The 21,138-nt window shown below is 44.4% G+C and overlaps 1 protein-coding gene across 10 annotated transcripts in view; it reads left to right on the forward strand.

Annotated features, from left to right (window-relative positions):
* The window catches only part of PPP4R1 (protein phosphatase 4 regulatory subunit 1), a 119,342-nt gene extending 101,176 nt beyond the window's left edge, over positions 1-18,166 (forward strand). For all 10 annotated transcript variants that reach the window (XM_068126657.2, XM_068126655.2, XM_068126659.2 and 7 more), the window contains 5 exons: positions 5,045-5,145; positions 11,571-11,691; positions 14,085-14,231; positions 14,416-14,557; positions 17,436-18,166. In XM_068126657.2, the coding sequence (XP_067982758.2) occupies positions 5,045-5,145; positions 11,571-11,691; positions 14,085-14,231; positions 14,416-14,557; positions 17,436-17,599 (675 nt within the window). In that variant the 3' untranslated portion in view covers positions 17,600-18,166. The remainder of the gene's footprint in view (positions 1-5,044; positions 5,146-11,570; positions 11,692-14,084; positions 14,232-14,415; positions 14,558-17,435) is intronic.
* The last annotated feature ends 2,972 nt before the right edge of the window (positions 18,167-21,138 follow it).

The following is a 21,138-nucleotide window of genomic DNA, read 5'->3' on the forward strand; positions in this document are numbered from 1 at the left end:
TTCTGAACGCTTTGGTTTCAACAGCGTGAAGACGGGCTAGGTGTGAGGCAGGAGCACCGGCCCAGAGGGGAGAGCAGTATTCCATTGAGCTGCGGATGAAAGCCTTGTATGTGGTGAGGAGCTCAGGTGTGCCAAGGAAGGACTTCGCACGACGGAGGATGCCCAGTCGGCGACTGGCTTTGGAGGCCAGATTTGAAATGTGGTTTTCCCAGGAAAGATCACGCCAGATAGTGAGAGAGCCATATTGGATCAAAGAAAAAAAAATGTACAAAAACAGAAGAGTTGGCTCACAATAAGTTGACTGCGCAGGGTAAGTATTCGATGAATACCATCTAGTTTTGAGTAAGCAGTGCGTATTATACATGGAGATTAGAATGTCTATTATAATGCAGAAGAATTCCGATCCTCCGCTTCCGGTCCGGTCTGGAGAGGATGCTGGTGTTACTTGTTCGCCGCTTCTCCGACTGGGTCATTGTATATAGTCTGCTTTTCTGGTGGTCGTGGCGGCTTTTTAGCCGTTGGGTCTGCCCTCTGCTCGGTCCCGGCTCTGCTCCTGGCTCCACCTGCCCGGCTGTTCCACTGTTTCCTCAGGCCCGCTCCCGTTGTTTGTGGCCGTTGCTTGCGGCTGTGGCTGTTTGCCGCTGCGGTCTTGGTTTACTTGATTAGCGGCTGCGGTCGTTTGCCGCTGCGGCCTTTGCTGTCTTGATTAGCGGCTGCGGTCGTTTGCCGCTGCGGCCTTTGCTGTCTTGATTAGCGGCTGCGGCAAGGCCTACTCGTCCTCCTCAACCTTGGCCTCTTACTCGTCCCTTCGCTCCTGCCTGGCATGGCTCTAAGGTACTCCGCCGCAAGGCTTCTTCTGCTCAATATTCACTCCACCCCATCATGCATCTCTCCAATCAAATCCCACGGACTCCTGCGACGACCCAGATACATTCATAGAGGCTCCGGTCGTAAGTTTGTTTATTTACAAACAGGTCACTTCATTCCCGTACTCTGGTCGGCTCAGCGCACTCCCACTCATCGTCCCAGCGCACCTGGTCACAGCAACGCACACGATCGCACATCCTGTCTGCAAACCCTGGCTAAATCACCTGAGTTCATCCCCACCGTACAAAGCAACATCAAGCTCACCCTGTTCAATACCCGGTCCCTCAACAACAAAAGCCTCATCCTGAACGACTACATTCTGGAAAATAAACTGGACTTTCTCTGTCTCACTGAAACCTGGCAACAACCACTGGACTACTTCTCACTCAACCTCACTACACCCAATGGATATTCTTACATCAATAAACCACGCTCGGAGGGCCGAGGTGGTGGAATTGCCGTAATTCATCGACAGGACATCAAGACCAGCCTCATCTCCATCTCATCTGCTCCATCATTTGAACACCTGGCTTTTAAACTCTCTGGTCACACACAGTCAGTCATGGCTGTCGTCTACCGCCCTCCCAAACCCCACCCATCATGCCTGTCTGACTTCTCCTATTTTCTGACCCAGCTCTGTTCCCTCTCCCCCTCAATCCTCCTCCTCGGTGATTTCAATATCCACATGGACTCCACTGACTCCACAATAACCACTGACTTCACTGATTTACATCATACTGACACTGACATCACTGACATCACCACTGATGATGTCACTGACCACTGACACTGACTGACAATAACCACTGACATCACTGATAACTACTCCACACTCACTCAACACCTGCTTTAACCTCACTCAACATGTCAACGTTCCTAACCATAACCGTGGGCACATTCTGGACCTACTTTAACCTCACTCAACATGTCAACGTTCCTAACCATAACCGTGGGCACATTCTGTACCTTGTCTGCTGCTTTAACCTCACTCAACATGTCAACGTTCCTAACCATAACCGTGGGCACATTCTGGACCTGCTTTAACCTCACTCAACATGTCAACGTTCCTAACCATAACCATGGGCACCTGCTTTAACCTCACTCAACATGTCAACGTTCCTAACCATAACCGTGGGCACATTCTGGACCTGCTTTAACCTCACTCAACATGTCAACGTTCCTAACCATAACCGTGGGCACATTCTGGACCTTGTCTGCTCTACTGGATTAATTTTGCACCATCTCTCTGGCTCCGACCTCACCCTCTCTGACCACTTAGCCATCACTATGACCATCAACATCCCCACCCCAGCACCAAGGCATTATCGCACTATCAACTTCCGTAAGCTAAACGCTCTTTCACCTACCTCATTCTCATCCACCCTCTCTGAAAAAATGTCCACTTCTCCCTTCGTTGACCTCCACACCCCTTCTGACCTCACTGACTACTACAACCACACTCTCTCCTCCTGCCTTGACCAGCTTGCGCCTATAAAAACCAAAACAGTTTCTTTCACCCATTCTGCTCCCTGGTTTACCCCTGAACTCCGCCTGATGAAAACTCGTACTCGCCAACTTGAAAGACTCCGCAATAAAACAGGTCTCACAATTCACTCCCAAGCCTACAAGGACCACCTACAACACTACAAAGATGCCCTCTCCCACGCCCGCTCCGCCTACTACTCTCAAATTATCCACTCTGGCTCTGGAAACCCAAAAGCACTCTTCTCTACAATAAACAAACTCCTCAGCCCCCTGGACACCACCACCCAGTCATTCACAGTACACAACTGCATCTCATTCCTTTCATTCTTCCAAAGCAAAATTGACAACATCTACAGCAGCTTAACCACCACCGCACCTGCTCCCCCTCAAACCACCTGCCCCCCCCCCCCCCTTATCCTGCCAACCCCCCTGTCTCAGTTCTCCCCAGTCTCCCCTACTGACCTCTCTGAACTCCTCATAGGAATGAAAACTGCCACCTGCACTCTTGACCCCATCCCCTCCAGCTTTGTCAAGGCCTCCCTTCCTGCTCTCTCTCCACTTATCACTGCAACAATAAACTCCTCCCTGTCTACAGGCATCGTCCCACCATCCCTCAAAATTGCTGCTGTTACCCCCATTCTGAAAAAACCTGGACTCAACCCTGACACCCTAAACAACTTCAGACCCATCTCCAACCTACCCTTTCTGTCAAAAGTTTTGGAACGCGCTGTAGCCACTCAACTCAAACATCACCTCTCTGCCAATAACCTGTATGAAACATTCCAATCTGGATTCCGCTCCAACCACAGTACTGAAACTGCTCTCCTCAAAATCACCAACGACCTTCTCCTCTCCTCTGACGCTGGCAACCTCAACATTCTCATCCTCCTCGACCTCAGCGCCGCCTTTGACACCATCAATCACACCATCCTCCTCACCCGACTTGAAACCACCTTTAACATTACCGGCACTGCCCTCTCTTGGATCAAATCATACCTCTCCGACAGACGCCAGTTCATCTCCATCAATAACTGCAAATCCCCCACTGCTCCCTCCCCCAAGGTGTCCCCCAAGGTTCAGTTCTTGGCCCCCTCCTCTTCATCCTGTACCTGTCCCCCCTTGGTCACTTAATCCGCCGTCATGGTCTCCAATTCCACTGCTTCGCCGATGACATCCAGCTTTTCATCTCCACCAAGTCCATCTCCACCGCCACCCACTCTATCCTGACAAACTGCATCACTGAAATAAAATCCTGGCTTCAAATCAACTTCCTCAAACTTAACTATGATAAATCTGAAATAATCATCATTGGCCCAAAAACGCTCACCAAATCCACCCATAACTTTGCCCTCAACATCGACGGTTTCCCAGTATCCACCTCCCCTCACATCCGGAATCTTGGCATCATCTTTGACCAAACCCTCTCCTTCGACAAATACACTAAACAGATCACAAAGACAGCCTTCTTTCACCTGAAAAACATCGCCCGTCTCCGTCCATCTCTCTCCTCCACGGCTGCAGAAACCCTCATCCACGCCTTCATCACCTCCCGTCTGGACTACTGCAACAGCCTCCTCTTTGGTTCACCCTCAATAATCATCAATGAACTCCAATACATTCAGAACTTCGCTGCCCGTCTACTCACCCATTCCCGGACCCGTAACCACATCACCCCCGTCCTTTACAAGCTTCACTGGCTCCCCATCCCCCAGAGAATCCAGTACAAAATCCTCCTCTTGACCTACAAAGCCCTCCATAACCTGGCCCCATCCTACCTGACTGACCTCCTCTCCAGACACACTCCCACCCGCAACCTCCGCTCTGCTGGTACCAACCTCCTGACCCCCCCCCCCCCCCCCATGCGGACCAAATTCAGATCCTGGGGGGACAGGGCCTTCTCCATCGCTGCTCCCACCCTCTGGAACTCACTACCTCACACCATCAGAGACTCCTCCTCACTCACCACATTCAAAACATCACTCAAGACCCACCTGTTCAACACTGCATTCAACATTTAACCCACAGAATTTAACCCCTGACTATCTCTTCTCCTTCTCCTTCCTTTTGCTTTGATTATTTACCTATTGATTTTTGTCTTTTTGCACTTGTTTTTTGTACTCTGTCAAAGCGTCTTTGGGCTTCTTGAAAAGCGCTATATAAAATAAATGTATTATTATTATTATTATTATTATTATTATTATTGGGCAGTACTACTCTTGATTAAGATAATGTACAGTACTTTCACCTTACGAGCAAACAAGTGTTGAGAACAAATAATAGTTTGTTTTATTTGCAAACTAAATCGAGTGCATTGCTCAACGAGTGCAAACCCTACCGTGCATGACGTCACAGCTTAAAGCGGAAGTAGATATGCGAGGCGCGCCCACACCTTCAATACATAGCAACAAGACATTGTTTACCCTTCCCATGGAGTAGCGTTGCTCACCGAGATTGTTGACTAATTCCAGGAAAAAAAAATCGCAAAACTAACTCTGCACAGTACAGGTTGTTTTGTTTTTGTTTATTGTTTTCAGACTTTTAATTAAAATGTTGTGAATGCCACAATCGGTTTTCCGTTTCAAGTCACAAATTCCATTAATTCCATCTGTTTTCCATGATTGAGGAAAATCACTGGCTCTACAAATTGCATTAACATGATCCCCTCCACCTTCCCTTCCTTCCTTTTCCTCAGCTCCTTCCTGAACAGAAGCGTCGTGAGTACCTTTATCACCTCCAAGAATTCCTTGTCACAGATAACATCCGCAACTGGCGCTTCAGATACGACTTGGGAGAGTGAGTTGAACGTGTGAGGGAAGGGGATTTTAAAACACGTATATTAATTTGCGGCAGATTTTGACGCAAAACACAGAATGGTGAAACAAAGCAACCAACATTAATTAAGATAATAAAACCGTGAGCTATAATGCCTTTATCAAGCTGAAGCAGGTTTAATGAGAAGTTGGTTATATATATATATATATATATATACAGTGAAACCTTGACTTACGAGTTTCATTCGTTCTGTGACCGAGCTCGTAACTCAATTTGCTCGTTTCTCAAACTAAATTTCCCCATTAAAATGAATTGAAATGCTATTAATCCGTTCCAGCCCCCCAAAAACCACACCAATTTTTTTTGTTACGTGTTTTTAAATAAGAAAAATGTACTTTATAAATAACAAATAATGTATAAACAAGCACGACCTCGTATATACTGTACATAATAAAAGAGAATGTAAAGAAATAAACTGGTTTTATTAAGTGTATTTACTCACACTCCTCACTGTATTTACTCACTGTATTTACTGACACTGTCAACCACACAAACAACAACTTCTCCATCTCTTCATGGACAGAGGTCCGGAGCTTTGAAATAATCTTAACGCCCTTGGCTGGCGTTATAGCCTTTATCGACTCCTTCTGCTTCAAAATCGTACATATCGTAGAAGTACTACGATCGTACTGCCTCGCCAAGTCGACAACACGCACACCTCGCTCATGTTTTTCGACGATTACGTGTTTTATATCCAAGCACATCATCCTTTTCTTCTTCTCAGCACTGCCCTTGGCACTCAATTTCTTAGGACCCATGGTTAAAACTAAGAAATTTTCCAAAATAAACAAAATGCGAAAACAAAGCAACAGCAATACGGCAGAGATGCTTGCACGGCAAGATAACCACGTGAACTGAACGCTCGCTGGGCCACCTAGTGGCGGGTGGCGTAAGCTCGCTCGCTCGTAACTCAGATCTCGGCTCGCATCACAAAGCAAAAAATCGACCGAACGACGGCTCGTATCTCGGAAAACTCGTAAGTTGGTGCACTCGTAAGTCAAGGTTTCACTGTATATATTTCTGTTTCATTTCCATATATATATATATATATATATATATATATATATATATATTTCTATATATTTCTATATATATATTTCTATATATATATATATATATATATATATATATATATATATATATATATATATATATATATATATATATATATATATATATATATATATATATATATATATATATATATATAATTATATATATATATATACAGTCACGTGAAAAAGTAAGTACACCCCATGTAAAGTTTTGACTTTTTCAACATATTTCAACATACAGCTATTTGATCTTCATTTCAACAATGTTGATAGATAAAGGTGATATAATATAACAAATATCATGAAACATTTACATTTTGTAGTCCATTGTATAATTTAAATAAACATAAATGCAAATTTCACATGTGGAAAAAGTAAGTACACCCCTACATTTATCACGACTTCAAATACCTAAAATTAGAATCAGGTGCACCATGTCAGGTGCAAATGATTAGAACATTGTTGGAGACGATCTTGGAGGAACCTGTCTTATTTAAACCTCAGACATTTCGTTTGGTTTGCTCTTTGTTGTTGAAGTGTGCGGCGTCACCATGCCTAGATCAAAAGAGCTTTCTGAAGCCTTCAGAAAGAAGGTTATAGATGCCTACGAGTCTGGGAATGGATTTAAAAAGATCTCCAAACAATTTGAAATCAATCATTCGACTGTCTGGAAGATCATCTACAAGTGGAGAAGATTCCAAACAACTGCCAACTTGTTCAGGCCAGGCCGCCCCAGCAAGTTCAGCCCGAGAGCAGACCGCAAGATGCTGAAAGAAGTCTCTAAGAACCCCCAGAATGTCATCACCGGACCTACAGGTAGCTCTTGCCACTGTTGAAACCAAAGTGCACGAGTCTACCATCAGAAAGAGGCTGCGCAAATTTGATCGACATGGGAGGTGTGCCAGCAGCAAACCTTTGCTGTCCAGAAAGAACATCAGGGCAAGACGAAAGTTTGCCAATGAACACCTAGGCAAAGACCAGCACTTCTGGAACAATGTGCTCAGGACAGATGAGTCAAAGGTAGAGCTATTTGGCCACAGTACCAGAAGACATGTTTGGCGAAAACCAAAGGCAGCATTTGACCACAAGAACCTGATACCAACTCTGAAGCATGGTGGTGGAAATATTATGGTTTGGGGCAGCTTTGCTGCATCAGGGCCTGGGCAGCTCACCATCATAGAATCCACTATGAATTCTTCATTGTACCAGAGGGTGCTTGAGGATAATCTGAGGCCATCTGTCGGAAAGTTGAAGCTCAACCGAAGGTGGACCTTGCAACATGACAATGACCCTAAACATACCAGTACATCCACCAAGGAATGGCTGAAAAGAAAGAAATGGAGGGTTCTGGAATGGCCAAGTCAAAGCCCGGATCTAAATCCCATCGAGATGTTGTGGGGGGATTTGAAACGAGCTGTGCATGCAAGAAACCCCTCAAACATCGCACAGCTGAAAGAATTCTGCATGGAGGAGTGGGCAAAAATTTCTCCCAGTCGATGTCAGAGACTGGTAGACAGTTATAAGAAACGCCTACTTGAGGTTGTTTCTGCCAAAGGGGGCAATACCACCTATTAGAGCCAAGGGTTTACTTACTTTTTCCACATGCGAAATTTGCATTTATGTTTGTTTAATGAACTACAAAATGTAAATGTTTCATGATATTTGTTATATTATATCACCTTTATCTGTCAATATTGTTGAAATGAAGATCAAATAGCTGTATGTTGAAATATGTTGAAAAAGTCAAAACTTTACATGGGGTGTACTTACTTTTTCACGTGACTGTATATATACATATATATATATTGTTGCAGTTCTGTGTTTTTACAAATAAAGGTTAATTTCCCCCTCATAGTTTAGTCGCACTACAACACGTAGCCTCGCGATAGTTCAGTTATTTCATAGTAAATGTCAGCATAGTGTTACGGATTTGGCATGTATTATTATTATTGCTGTTATTATTATTATTGTGGGTTCTAAGTATTATGGGTATTGTTGTTTAAGGGACATGGTTATTGTGGTTAAAAGGTTAAAAGCGCTCATGATAAAAATGAGACAGGAAATCGGATCGTGACCCAGGGGAGAAGAAGAAGTCGTGAGGAGGGAAAGGCGTGCTGAAAAAGCTCCGTACCTAGCCTGGTCGAGCGTACATGGCGAGTGAACTTTGAGTCCTTGCAAGGAATCTCGGGCCATCGGTGTTATCGCCGGAGTTGTGGAAAAGCCTGCGAAGCCAGATACAAGGGTGAAATTCCGGAGAATCTTCGCCTCAAGGCCGCGGCTCAAGTGAGAGCCGTCCGCCATTTCGTCCCGCGCGCTACCCTCAGCAGAACAGGTTTTGTGTCGTGTCGGGTGGGCTTATCCTCCGGTGGTTTGCCGGGTCGGCTGTACAATAAAGCAGCGTCTGAAGATTGCCCTGCGGTTCGCCGATTGAACGGCAAATGTGTACGCGCGCGTCTTTGGAGATTTCCCTTTCTACCGCGAGTGCTGGGTGTTGGACCACGTGACTTCTGTGTCGCTTCGGCCGTCTACGCCTCGGTTGCTCTTGATCGGACATTGGTTCAACGATCGCCGGAGCGCATCAACTTCGCCTTGAAGGGGTATAGAGACATTGCGGAGGGCTCGGTTCCATTTCCTTGGAGGGCCGTGAGTTTGGGGTTACGTTACCATCTTAAGATATTTATTGTATTGTATTGTATTGTATTATTCCCGTGTGATTTTTAATATATTCTTTTGTTGATAACCATTGGTGTGGTTTCCTTCTTGATTTGGATTGTTTCCTTTGAGGATTTCATGGATGGTTTCAGTAGTGATTGATTTCGACACGGAATAACATCTATATCTTTCTGCCGGGGTTCCTCTTGGGGTTCGGGGGTTACCGAGACCGGGAGTTTGCAGAGGACCCCGTAACAATAGTCCTTTTCCTGTGTTAGTTTTGCATTGAGTAGAATAATGAGAGTTAGGTCCCCTTCCAATGCTTTATGCCGCCTCGATGCTTTGAGTTTTGGCGCAAATTACCCCGAGGCCGGCCTGACAAGTCGAGGCAAGCCGAATGAAGGCGGGACAGTGGGAGTGACCGGTAAGCACGAGCCACCAATCAGGGCTCGAGGGGAGTGGCTTGCCACTGCATCAAAAGGCGTGGTTTGGAACATTCGAGGCAGGCCAGGTCGTGGCAATATAACCCTGTGCCCGAAGCCCCCACCTCAGTTATGAGGAGGACCTGCGCTGAGTGATGAGCTTGAGTTATCAGTTCGAAGCGCTGTGTTGAATTGAATTACAAGTTAAATGCTCGGTTGAGCTTGAGGCAGATCCTCTGTTGAATTACGAGAGGGAAAGCGCGCCGTTGCATAAATCGCGCTGTGAAGGACCGCCGAGCCGGGCGAGAGATGCACATATTCGCCTGCCTGCCTTTGTTCGAGATACGTGCCGCAAGGATCCCTCCCGCCTGCCTGCCTGCCTTCGTCAAGGGATGTGCTGTGACCGCAAGAGGGCTACGCCGGGTGAGCTGTTCCTGAACGACCAAGCCGGCGCGTTCAGCGCATGAACATTTCCTTCCTTCATTCCCCCTGTGAGTGTGAACCAGCCCATTGTCTGGGGACAATAAGCTAAAACTGTTTAAGTGCATGCTCTGTGTCTCTTCGCCTTGTATAGCTGTAAATAAACCTATGTTCTTCCTTCTATTTGATCGTTCCCGTCATTTACATCTATTGACTAAGCGTGGTACGAATTATATCGCTCTAATCGGGTTCCAATAATAAGGTAACTGCACGGACCACGTGGTACGCCATCCGCTCGGACGTACTCAAATTACGCGTGGTTCGTGCGAGACTTGATCCCCGCTTCCGCGGCGGCGTAGGTACTTAGGTACGTGCGAGAATTGCCCCGAAACCCTGTCGTGCGTCCGACCGGAAGTGGCGACGACCCAAGGAGAACAAGGGGCTTAATCTCCCCTTGGTAAGGGAGCGGGGGTCGTGCAAAACCGCAACAATATATATATATATAGATATTATCGCCTTGCAGCCCATTTTTATGTCATCGGAGGCATTATGTTTTTGGGTTGTGCATCCATCCATCTGTGATAGGTTTTCATTTCCACAATAACTTGAGAATGGCTAAAGGGATCTAAGTCAAACTTGTTACAAGTATGTATAATGATGTAAAGATGAACTGCTAAGATTATGGGGTCAAAGGTACCGTAAGGAAAAAATTATGTTACCGCGCTAACTTGTGAACCAGTGATTGGATTTTGACCAAACGTGCTATAAGTATATATTATGATGCAAAGGTGAACCGCTAAGATTTCGGCATAAGGAGGTCAAAGGTCAGAGGTCATGTCAGGTAAAAATGTAATACTTGAGAACAACTGAAGGGATTTTGAATCAAACTTGGTACAAGTAAGTATAAACCTCCGTCAGTACGTCCAGTCACGATATGTTATTTGTCACTGAAAGGTCAAGGGTCAGAGGTCACATTAAAACTCCTGTTAATGTGATACCATTGGTTGTGGGATTTGAACTAAACTAAGTACATGTAAAGGGAATAAATCCACACATACATGTGTACAGATTATATATTGAGGTCAAATGGTCTTGAGGTTTTAGGTCAAAGTTAGAGTAAGTAAAGACTTAATGTGGGCGGAGGCTTATCAGTCGACAACTAATTATGTCTAGTTTATAATACCTTTGGTAGATTACAGTAGCCAGATGCGAGATAGTGTATTTAATATATTTTTTGTGTTGTATATGGGGTCGTGGCTTGTAGAGGGGCAAGAACACAGAATGGACTAGGACATAACAAAACGAAAAGAACAGTGGAAAGAAGGGGATGGGGGGGGGGGCACATCAACAGCAAGGTAGATAGACAAAACAGAGGTAGAATTGGAGGAGTAAAAGACATTGGGAAGAACAAGAGCAATGGGAGGAGGACACAGAGGGTGAATAAGCTGAATACAGCCACAAACTCTCAATCACAGAAGTGAAAGGGAAAACTGTGGAAGAAGCAGAAATGCAACAAAAATAAAATCGAGGGTGAGGGAGTGGGAGTGCTGAGGGGTAACATAGAAAGAGTTGGGCTTGGCGAGGGTTAATGAGGGTATAAAAAATAATGGGAATGGTTGGGGGATGACCTGAGTTGGTGGTGAAGTCTGGTCCTCAATTGCCTCTCCCTTTTGAAGGGAAGCTACCAAGCACTTGAGGTCATTGTTGTGGTTTGGAGTAGGTGAGGAAGTAATTTCTGCTCGTTTAATAATTTCATTTTTATACTTTAGTTTAGATTATGCACCTCCGAGTACACGACCCCTAAGAGGCTGATGTTCCCTTTTTTTTGCTCTTCCAGGCAGCTCATCTTGTTGCTGAGGCTTTACACTGCGCCCGATGTGTACGATCATCTTTGTCCTATTGCAATCTGCCTTTGCGTTGACCATGTCGCCGAGGTGCGATGGATCTCTCATCGTCTGGTAAGAGATCAATCAGAAACGCCGGATAACTTTACTCATGTCGGCTTAGTAATGGACCGTTGATGAAAGTGGGAAATTTGAACTGCACGGGACAAACGTTTAAACTAACCGCCAATTTGATCATGGCCCTTCATTCCCACGTGACGGCAAAATTGCAAATTATTCGACCTTATCCGAATAGTAACAAGGCAGCAGAAGGAAATGTGGATTGTTCAAGTAATTTTGACTATAATTGTCATGCTTAACAGTTTTCAATGTGTAACCAGGGAACCCTGGTGTTGGGCTAGCGGCTAGGGTGCCGGCTTAGGATCCTAGGATCCTGGGTTCGAATCCCGGTCAATCGCTGAATTAACGCCAGGGGGGTTGACTCAGCCTGTCATCCTTCCGAGGTCGGCAAAATGAGTACCAGTTCACTGGTAATTCCCTGCTTGTCGTTAAAGGCGGCAAAAAGGGTTGGCGTCAGGAAGGGCATCCGGCCGTAAAACATCGCTTCAAAAAGGGGACCAAAAAACAACAACAACCACGGTTCCCAAAAAAGGCCAACCCCCGCTTTGCGGGGAAAAATGGCCTCTAAAGGTGGTTTTAACCAGGGAGCAGCAGCTTCATTCATTTGGGAGAGTGCATACTAGTCAAGTGAAGCAAGTTTTGATAAACGGCCATTCTGGATCCAAAGTATCCCCATAGAGAGCGCTGCATGTCAGGGCAAAGCTTGGTAGATTTTGTTTCTCTCAAAATTGGAGATGAAAGTAGATACAAGACAGGACCGATAGTCTAACAACGGTGTAGCCAGGCTTGGATCAGCTTATATAGAATATCTACTGTCCCCTGACATGTGACCAGATCCTCAGCTCTGATTGGTGGACGTTTGTGAGGGACATACGTCCATACACCGGACGGACAGTCAAACGCCGTTTGGGCTACGCCGTAAAAATATGGCACCCGAACCACGTGACCCATGACGTCATCAAAAAAAAAAATTTTCTCCACCAATTTATCCCTAAATCAAACTCAAGAAATTTCATACTGATCGGATCAATCATTCTGCTTGTCGATTTATGACGTCATCATTAACAACACTTATTCCCCATGCAGAGTTCTTTACAATGAGCTACCTTTCAATTTTCTTCATGGAGCAGTTTCGGAGATATAGAGGTGCAAAGTTTTTCGGTTTTTCCAAAATGACACCCGTGTACCACGTGTCCTATGACGTCATAATTATCATTTAAATATTCTAAAGGAGGAGGCACTCCTATGGTGAAAAGTTTGTGTCAATCAGACTAACAGTTGCAGAGAAAACGACTTTTAAAGGGAATAAATCCACAAAATGCCGGTGGAAGGGACGTATGTGCATGCAGACGGAATTGCCCAACGGGCTACGCCATACAAGTTGTGGCTTGGGGGAGGTGGGGAGGGAAGCAGGAGGGTGTTAGAGCAGTATTTGGTGATACACATTGATAACCTAATTTCTTGGTCTATATGGTGAATAACAAGCTCTACATTACATACTAACCTTCTGACTTCTGAGATATTGATATTACAAATTATGCGCTATTTAGGGGTGTAAGGATGCACCTGTATGATGCCCAAACATCATATCTGACACTACGATACCTAGTGCAACACATTTTGCCTTTGATATCAATGATAATGTACATTAGGTGCACTATCTTTATATCGACAAACCAATATTTCTTTGCACCTCTAACTCCATGCTGGAACCTTTGAGGATGTTCGCATCAGTGAAGTATCTTATTAATGCCGTATTGATAAAAGGACGAGGCTGTGCAGCAGTGAAGAATCTCCTCTTCCTCTTCTTCTTCTTCTTCCTCTTTTTCTTTTGCTAATTGCGGCACCTGCGCTATAAGTACATGTACTTGAAAGCTGCACGCACTTGGTGCAACATCAACCGGCAAGTTACATAACTATAATTAAAGGTGTTTCGATGCAGTGCTGACTGACTCGCATCGCCATCCACACCTGTACCTGCACCAAGCTAATTGCATACGCATCTTGCGATCGCCACACGATGGAGTCATAAACGGCCAAAATTACTCAATTGTCTTGATTGGTAATTTTTTTATTATAAAATTACGTTAATCGGTATGCTTTTGTAACTCGATGGTCACCGAGTTGAACTGCATTTTCGCAAATGAAATGCCACGACCATGTTGTGTGCAAAGACCGTGTCACGGTTCGTGCCATCAGTTGTGTCATCGTTGCCAAAAACGAACCTGCTGTGTGATGTCGGATGTTCATGCACAGCACTTGATGTTGTTTGTCTGCCTGGCATGCATGTGTGTTCGTGCATTAGGACTGAGATTAATTGTTTAGTGAATGAAAGTCATTCGCAGTTCTAATGTTGCATGCTGCTCGTCCTCCATGGATGGTCTCAGGTGGGAGAGATCATTCGGAAGCTGGCTGCCGTTGAAGGCCGGGACTTGGCAGACTCGCTGCTCTCCACATTTTTATTGCAGCTGGTGGAGAAATTCTGTCACAGTGGCAAGTGGATCCAACGCAAGACTTTCGTCCATATTTGTCAGGTGTGCATCAGCATTAACAGGCTGTTTGAATTTCCTAACTTTCATGGTTTCAATAATTAATGGGTTTTTGGTTGGGGTTTTTTGGTACTTTTGGAGTTTCTTTGTTTGAAGATGTTGAGAGAGCGTCATGCTTGAGATATCATGAATGGGTTTTGTGGTGGTAGCTGAAAATTCTATTTTGCAGACCGTGCTGGATGAGAACTGTTTGTCCACAGAAGACTTTTCCCGGGTCCTATTACCATCTTTGTTGTCTCTATCCATTGACCCCGTTCCAAACATTCGTCTGCTTCTTGCACGCACTCTACAACGGGCTCTGCTGCTCCAAGGCAAGGCCCATTCCCCCCACCAAGTCCCTTCGCTTTGCTTTGCCGTTTTGGTCCCCATTTCCTTGTTCCTATAACCACATATATACAGTACAGACATGATCTCCTTCATTTGGGCTGTCTTCGAGCTGCCAAGCGGTCCATTGAGAAAACTTAAATTTATTCATTTCATCTGTATAACTCAGTTTTACTCAGCGATTTGTACTAATATTCGACTATTTCTTTCCTGAAACGAGTTCCTGGGTCTAGTACGACAATTAACTATGCCTCAACCCCAGGGAGCACACAAACTGTCCGATTTTCAAAAGGACGAATTGTTGGCCAATCGGAAGGTGGAGTCAGCCAGCGTCAGATAGCTCAGAACCTTGGCAATCCGCTTTCTACGGTCAATCAGGTGATTGTGCAATTCACCCGTGAAGGCAAGGAATCCACATCTTGCCGTTCTGGTCGACCTGGGCTCTCAGAAAGGTGTGTTCAAGCTGCCAAGCGGTCAATTGGGAAAACTCCCGATTGCAAGGCAGCAGATGATGCAGAGGAGGTCCAAGTTGGCTCAAGAACCGCCCTGTGGTACCTTCATCAATTGGGCTACTGTGGGAGAGCAGCTAGGAGAAAACCTCTTCAGCAACATTCAAAACCAGGCAACATTCAAAGTTGCCTTTTTTGCTCCTTCACCAAACCAGGCAACATTCAAAGTTGCCTTTTTTGCTCCTTCAGCAAAACCAGGCAACATTCAAAGTTGCCTTTTTTGCTCCTTCAGCAAAACCAGGCAACATTCAAAGTTGCCTTTTTTGCTCCTTCAGCAAAACCAGGCAATATTCAAAGTTGCCTTTTTTGCTCCTTCAGCAAAACCAGGCAACATTCAAAGTTGCCTTTTTTTGCTCCTTCAGCAAAACCAGGCAACATTCAAAGTTGCCTTTTTTGCTCCTTCAGCAAAACCAGGCAACATTCAAAGGAGAAAGAAGTGGGCTGATGAGATGGCCAACAGACACTTGGAGTTTTGGCAAGCTGTCATTTTTTCAGATGAGTCCCAATTTGCTAAATTTTCTAACAGTGGATGTGTATGGGTCTGGAGACCTCTCAGTCAAGAGTTTTCTTTGAACCGATTGCAGCCAACGGTCAAACACGGTGGTTTTCAGTGATTGTGTGGGGAGCAATCTAGAGTACTGGTCGGTCAGAGCTTGTGGGGTGTGTTGGCAACATCAACTCTACGATATGCATTTCTATCCTTGAGGATGGACTTCTCACTGTCTTCTCCACTGGTCAGATGGTCAAAAACAATACTCTGTTCATGGAAGATGGAGCTCCATGCCACACAGCAAAAAAGACCAATGAATGGCAGGACAGAAATGGGATCAAGTGACTTCCATGGCCAAGTCAGTCTCCTGACATGAATTCCATTGAACACATCTGGGCCATATTGGATCGAGTTGTGTGGGAAAAGTACAGGAAACCAACATCACAGGCAGAATTGCTAAACCTTTTGTGTGAAGCATGGGCAGAAATCCCACAAGAGAAAATTTCGGAACTTGTTAGTTCTATTCCTGAAAGGGTAAAAGCATTGAAATCTGCAAATGGCAAATCTACAAAATACTAGTGTATGTATTAAAATGGATCAAATATACTTCAAATGTTCAATAAATAAATGTATTTTAAAATCATGGTGTCTATTTACTTCTGTCATGTCTGTATAACATGTATATATACTTCGGTCTTCGGTCATGTATATATACAGTGCCTATATAAAGTCTACACTCCCCTTTCAAAATGTTCACCTTTTGTTACCTTATAGCCTGGAATTAAATTGCATTAAATCAGACTTTTCCCACCTTTATTTACACATCGTAACTTGGACAACTTCCAAGTGAAAAACAAATTCTACAAATTTCAGAAAATTCATTATAAATACAAAACGAGAATATCTTGGCATATTAATATACCTATATTAATATACAGATTATAAAATATTCCTTTAAAATACCCAACGTCGAATCGAACCTTGTGTTTGGTATTCCGCCATGTTAAGCTCTCGCTGGCAAGGCATAGGCTGATATTTTGTGTGCTCATTACGGTGATTTACATTTTGCTAATTTCCTGCTTGAATTTCACTTTTAAAGAACTCTAATTGAAGGTAAATCTTTGTGGTTGCCGCTTTTGTGTTTGGTGTACTTTATCCATGCCATCCGCCCGGAGACGTTCGTAGATGCCTAGAGAACAAATGAACACGTTTTTAACAGTCGGAACTGCTGCTGAGCTCAATTCCACAGTTTAAATTTTGAAATTCTGTTCAGATTAAAAGATTTTGGAGCTTATCACATTTTAGTTGTGATTAAGTAATGAATACTCATATGGAATAAATCTTGATGCAAGTAACGATTTACACTGTTAGTCGGTTTTGATATTTTATTGTCTTTATCTACATAATGCATAAGCACAAATAAATTCGCTATTTTTTGCCACTTTACAATACACTTTTAGCACAGGACCTGGACTCGTAATACCAAGGACTCGGACTCAGGACTGCTGGACTCAGACTCGACTACGACATTGGTGGGTACAGAGAGCGAGGGGTTGGAGGGACACAATTTGGAAGCAAACACAGAATTGAGGCGTTAGGCCTTCTCACAAGCAGAGTCAGCTGTGCCATTTGAAGTGAGGGAAGCGACAGAAAGGGAGCATACACCAGAGACAGACAGTCTTAACAAAGTGCCAGCAGGTTTTGGCGGAGGGAGACGAGTTTGAAAGTTCATTCTTGAGGTTGGCCAGATGTTTTTTTTTTCTTTCTCTCATTAAATTGTGGACACACACTTGTTGCAGGCTTTTTGGAATGGTCTGGTGTTGCCCTAGATTTTGCTGATGTTGTTGCTGATGTTGTTGTCCCTAGATTTTCTCTCTGACATGGAAAACGTTTATCAAGATGTGGCCCAGACCTTGGGAATGTTACAGCGAGATAGAGACCCTGATGTAAAGTTTTTTGCCAGTATCCCACCATCAACACTGCAAAGCTCTACGGACGACGGTGGCACTTCCACACGGGCCTCCTGCTGATATCCCCGTCTTGTGTGCTGACTAAAGGTTGGACTGTTGTTTTGTCCTGTCCTGCTGGTGCTTTGGTGAACTGCAATATCTGATGCAGGGGGATTTTCCTTTTGTTGTTTATTTTTATATCTCAATTTTGTGCCTGCCTTTTTGTGAATCTATAGGCTTGGGCCTGCAATAGAACTGCTTGAAGGTATCGAGTATAGCGCCGAGGGAAATGTCTTTACATAAAAAGGAAAAGTGACAAACGGTTTCATGTTATGTTATTCTTAACAACAAAAAATCCAAAGTTCCTTGTGAATTTTGGAATTCCTAAATCATCTCGATGCTGCTGTCAGAACCTTGCCGTAAGAACGTTTTGTTTTATTTTTTTAACTGTATAAAAGCCTTAGAAGCTGCCACTGTCTTTGGGGCATTCTTCTTCTTCATCTTTTTTTCCTTGCCAATGCGTTCTTCCAATTGCTGCCGATATACTTTGGATGTTTTTTATTTTACTTTATTTCGAGTGAATGTTTCGTTTTTGTACACCTATTCACTCCTTGATACAGATTCTTAATAAATTATTTCAATAGGGTTGCTTATGGCATTGTGTATCTATTTTATGGTAAATGCATCTTGTTTGAAACTTTTGCTACACGCTCCTAGACTGCTGACGTCGTCCTTGCACTGGTTCCATTTATATCCCTGCTCTGTTGAAAGTTTGTGCGAGGAAGGATTTATTTTTGTCGCTCTTCTGGCCAAAGGCCTTTCTCTAGTTCAGAAGTTACCACAGGTTGTTTAACAAATATAGCTAACTTATTTCCTTCAGTTATACCCTCCGTAAATAACGCAAGCCTGAGGATATTTCGTGAGATCCTAGAGGCTATTTAAATCCGGTGGGATGTTCAAACAAACTTGTCTTGACCTCTTACTTGCAGTCCAAGGCATCTATCCCTTATTACCGAAGGTGAATGGAGGTTATGTTTTCACCCCTGTCTGTCTATCTGTTTGTATGTCTGTCTCTTCTTTTTTTTCTTTTTTCTTTTTGTACTGAATCGAGGCTCGTGAAAGAGCTAACATTTACTTCACAAACAAATCAACCAGACAAACAAAACACAAAAAGAGGGAGCGGAAAACAAGATGAGGAGAGAAGGGGAAGCACACAAACACAACACTTGAGAGCAGGGAGATGCGTGGAAGGGAGAGGGCTTGGGGGGAGGAGGTGCGGGAATGGGGGGGGGGGGAGGGAGAAGTATAAAACACAAGGACACCAAGGACTTCCAGGACAGAAGTTGGTATTTCAAAAAAGTGGAATTGGGGTGAAATTAGCGGGGGTAGAAAAGATCAAGGTTTTGGATGGGGGAAGATAAGAGATGGTGGTGAACAGCTGTTTTAAAGACCTGGAGGGTGGAGTGGGATTGAAGAGAGTGAGGGAGTTTGTTCCAGAGGCGGGAGAAAAGAGGAATGAAGGAGTGAAGGTGAGCAGAGAGTCTTGATTTTGGCAGTTTGACCATAAGAGGGTTGCAGGCAGATCTTGTGCGACCTGTAGGAATATTTGCGGGACAGAGCCCAGAGAGAGCTGGGGGGGCAAGACGAGAGGAGTCGGTAGAAGACGGAAAGACTACCAACCTGCCTGCGGTGAGTGAGTGAGAGGCCCTTGGAGTTAGCTTCATCGCAGGAGATTCCAATGATTCTGAATGCTTTGGTTTCAACAGCGTGAAGACGAGCTAGGTGTGAGGCAGGAGCACCAGCCCAGAGGGGAGAGCAGTATTCCATTGAGCTGCGGATGAAAGCCTTGTATGTGGTGAGGAGCTCAGGTGTGCCAAGGAAGGACTTCGCACGACGGTGGATGCCCAGTCGGCGACTGGCTTTGGAGGCCAGATTTGAAATGTGGTTTTCCCAGGAAAGATCATGGCAGATAGTGAGACCCAAAAGCTTGAGTGACAGAACTTCTTGGAGAGGATTATTCAGAAAGTGGATGGGAGGGTTGTCCAGTCGGTCTTTTCGGAGAGACATCGTAAGAGTGTGAGATTTGTAATGTTTGTGAACAGGATATCTCAAAGTTGTGGACAGATTCGGACGAAACTTGGTGGACAGGTTGGGTGTGTGATGAGGAAGAATTGATTCAATTTTGGTGAATATCTGAATACGAGAATTTTTTAAATTTTTCAGGTGATTCTTCATCATTGAGTGATGGGACTAAAAGTGATATTTCAAAAAAAGTTGTGGATGACTTGTGACAAAACTAGGTGGATGAGTTGCTTACGCAGAAAGAACAAGCAGATTCAATTTTGGATCAGGTCCGTATCCATACCCGTGGGGTACAAAACGTAAACTGTTCAGCCTAGTGGAGGTATGCTCTCCACCGAGTGCCGTTCTAGTTTGATGAAGAAGAGGGTAGAGTGTTCATTAGAGAAGCCAAGCTGATGGTTGTTAATCAGAGAGGGAGAATAGAGGAATGCTCTGAGTTACCTTGCGTTAAACACATTTCATGACCTTCTTATCTTTGGGAAAGGCGTCCAGGTCTCTTTAGCAGGTTCGTTTTGCCCCATGTGAATGGAGTACATGTCTCCACCCTTCCACACAGCTGGAAGGAAGCGATGTGTGAATGGTTTGGAGAAAAGAGACAGTACAGTGGTCCAGCAGCTTAGCTGACTGTGCATAGGCCCCAGCCACTGATATCCAACCCTTCTTGACAAGCTGGTTGCCAACGGCATCGTATGTCTCCTCCACGCATAACTCGCCAGCTTTCTCAATGCCAGAAAGTATCGTGTTGCCCTTGATTGGGTGTGATCCTCCACCCTCCCTTTGGCAGGTGGTGTCATCCGGGGCAGTGTATCTCAAGCCAATACATTTCCCTAAGCATGAATTACCTCTGACCCTTGACAACCATAAGCCTCTTCATGACTTTTTCCATCTGTCCTGTCCCAACCCAGGCCCCACCCCTACCCCCTTCCCCCACTGACTCTTCCCCAAGTAGAACACTTTTATAACCAGGCTGAACAATTTACATGTTGGATCCCACTAATAGGCCGGATATGCATCCAGACCTTAACCAAAATGGAATTGGCCTGTTCTTGTCACCTACCAAACTCACTCAAGTTTTGTCATAATCCGTCCACAACATTTGGAAATATCATGCGATATATCGTTTAGGCCCATTTATCAATGGTGAAGAATCTCTTAAAAAATAAAAACATTATCGTATTCGGATCTTCACCAAAATCAAATCAATTTGTCCTTGTCCACGAAGTTTCGTCCGAATCTGTCCATACATTTTTGAGATATCCTGCTCATAGACAGACAGACAAACAAACAAACGCAACTGACCAATATACTTGAAAAATCTTCGATTTTGCAACATACAAGAAAGATGTGCAGAACACGATACTTGTGAAATTAAAATAAACAAAGTGCTAATAAGTTTTGATTGGTAAACCAATTCAGTGACCTGATATGCAAACCCTGTTCAGATTTCTAGTCAATTGGATGAGAATTGCTAATTTTATGTGACATTTGACCTTTTGACCTTTGAGCTTTTGACCTCAAAAACAATATGCTATGAGGTT

This window comes from Myxine glutinosa, chromosome 10, assembly GCF_964187855.1.
Source record: "Myxine glutinosa chromosome 10, kmMyxGlut1.1, whole genome shotgun sequence".
NCBI lineage: Eukaryota > Metazoa > Chordata > Myxini > Myxiniformes > Myxinidae > Myxine > Myxine glutinosa.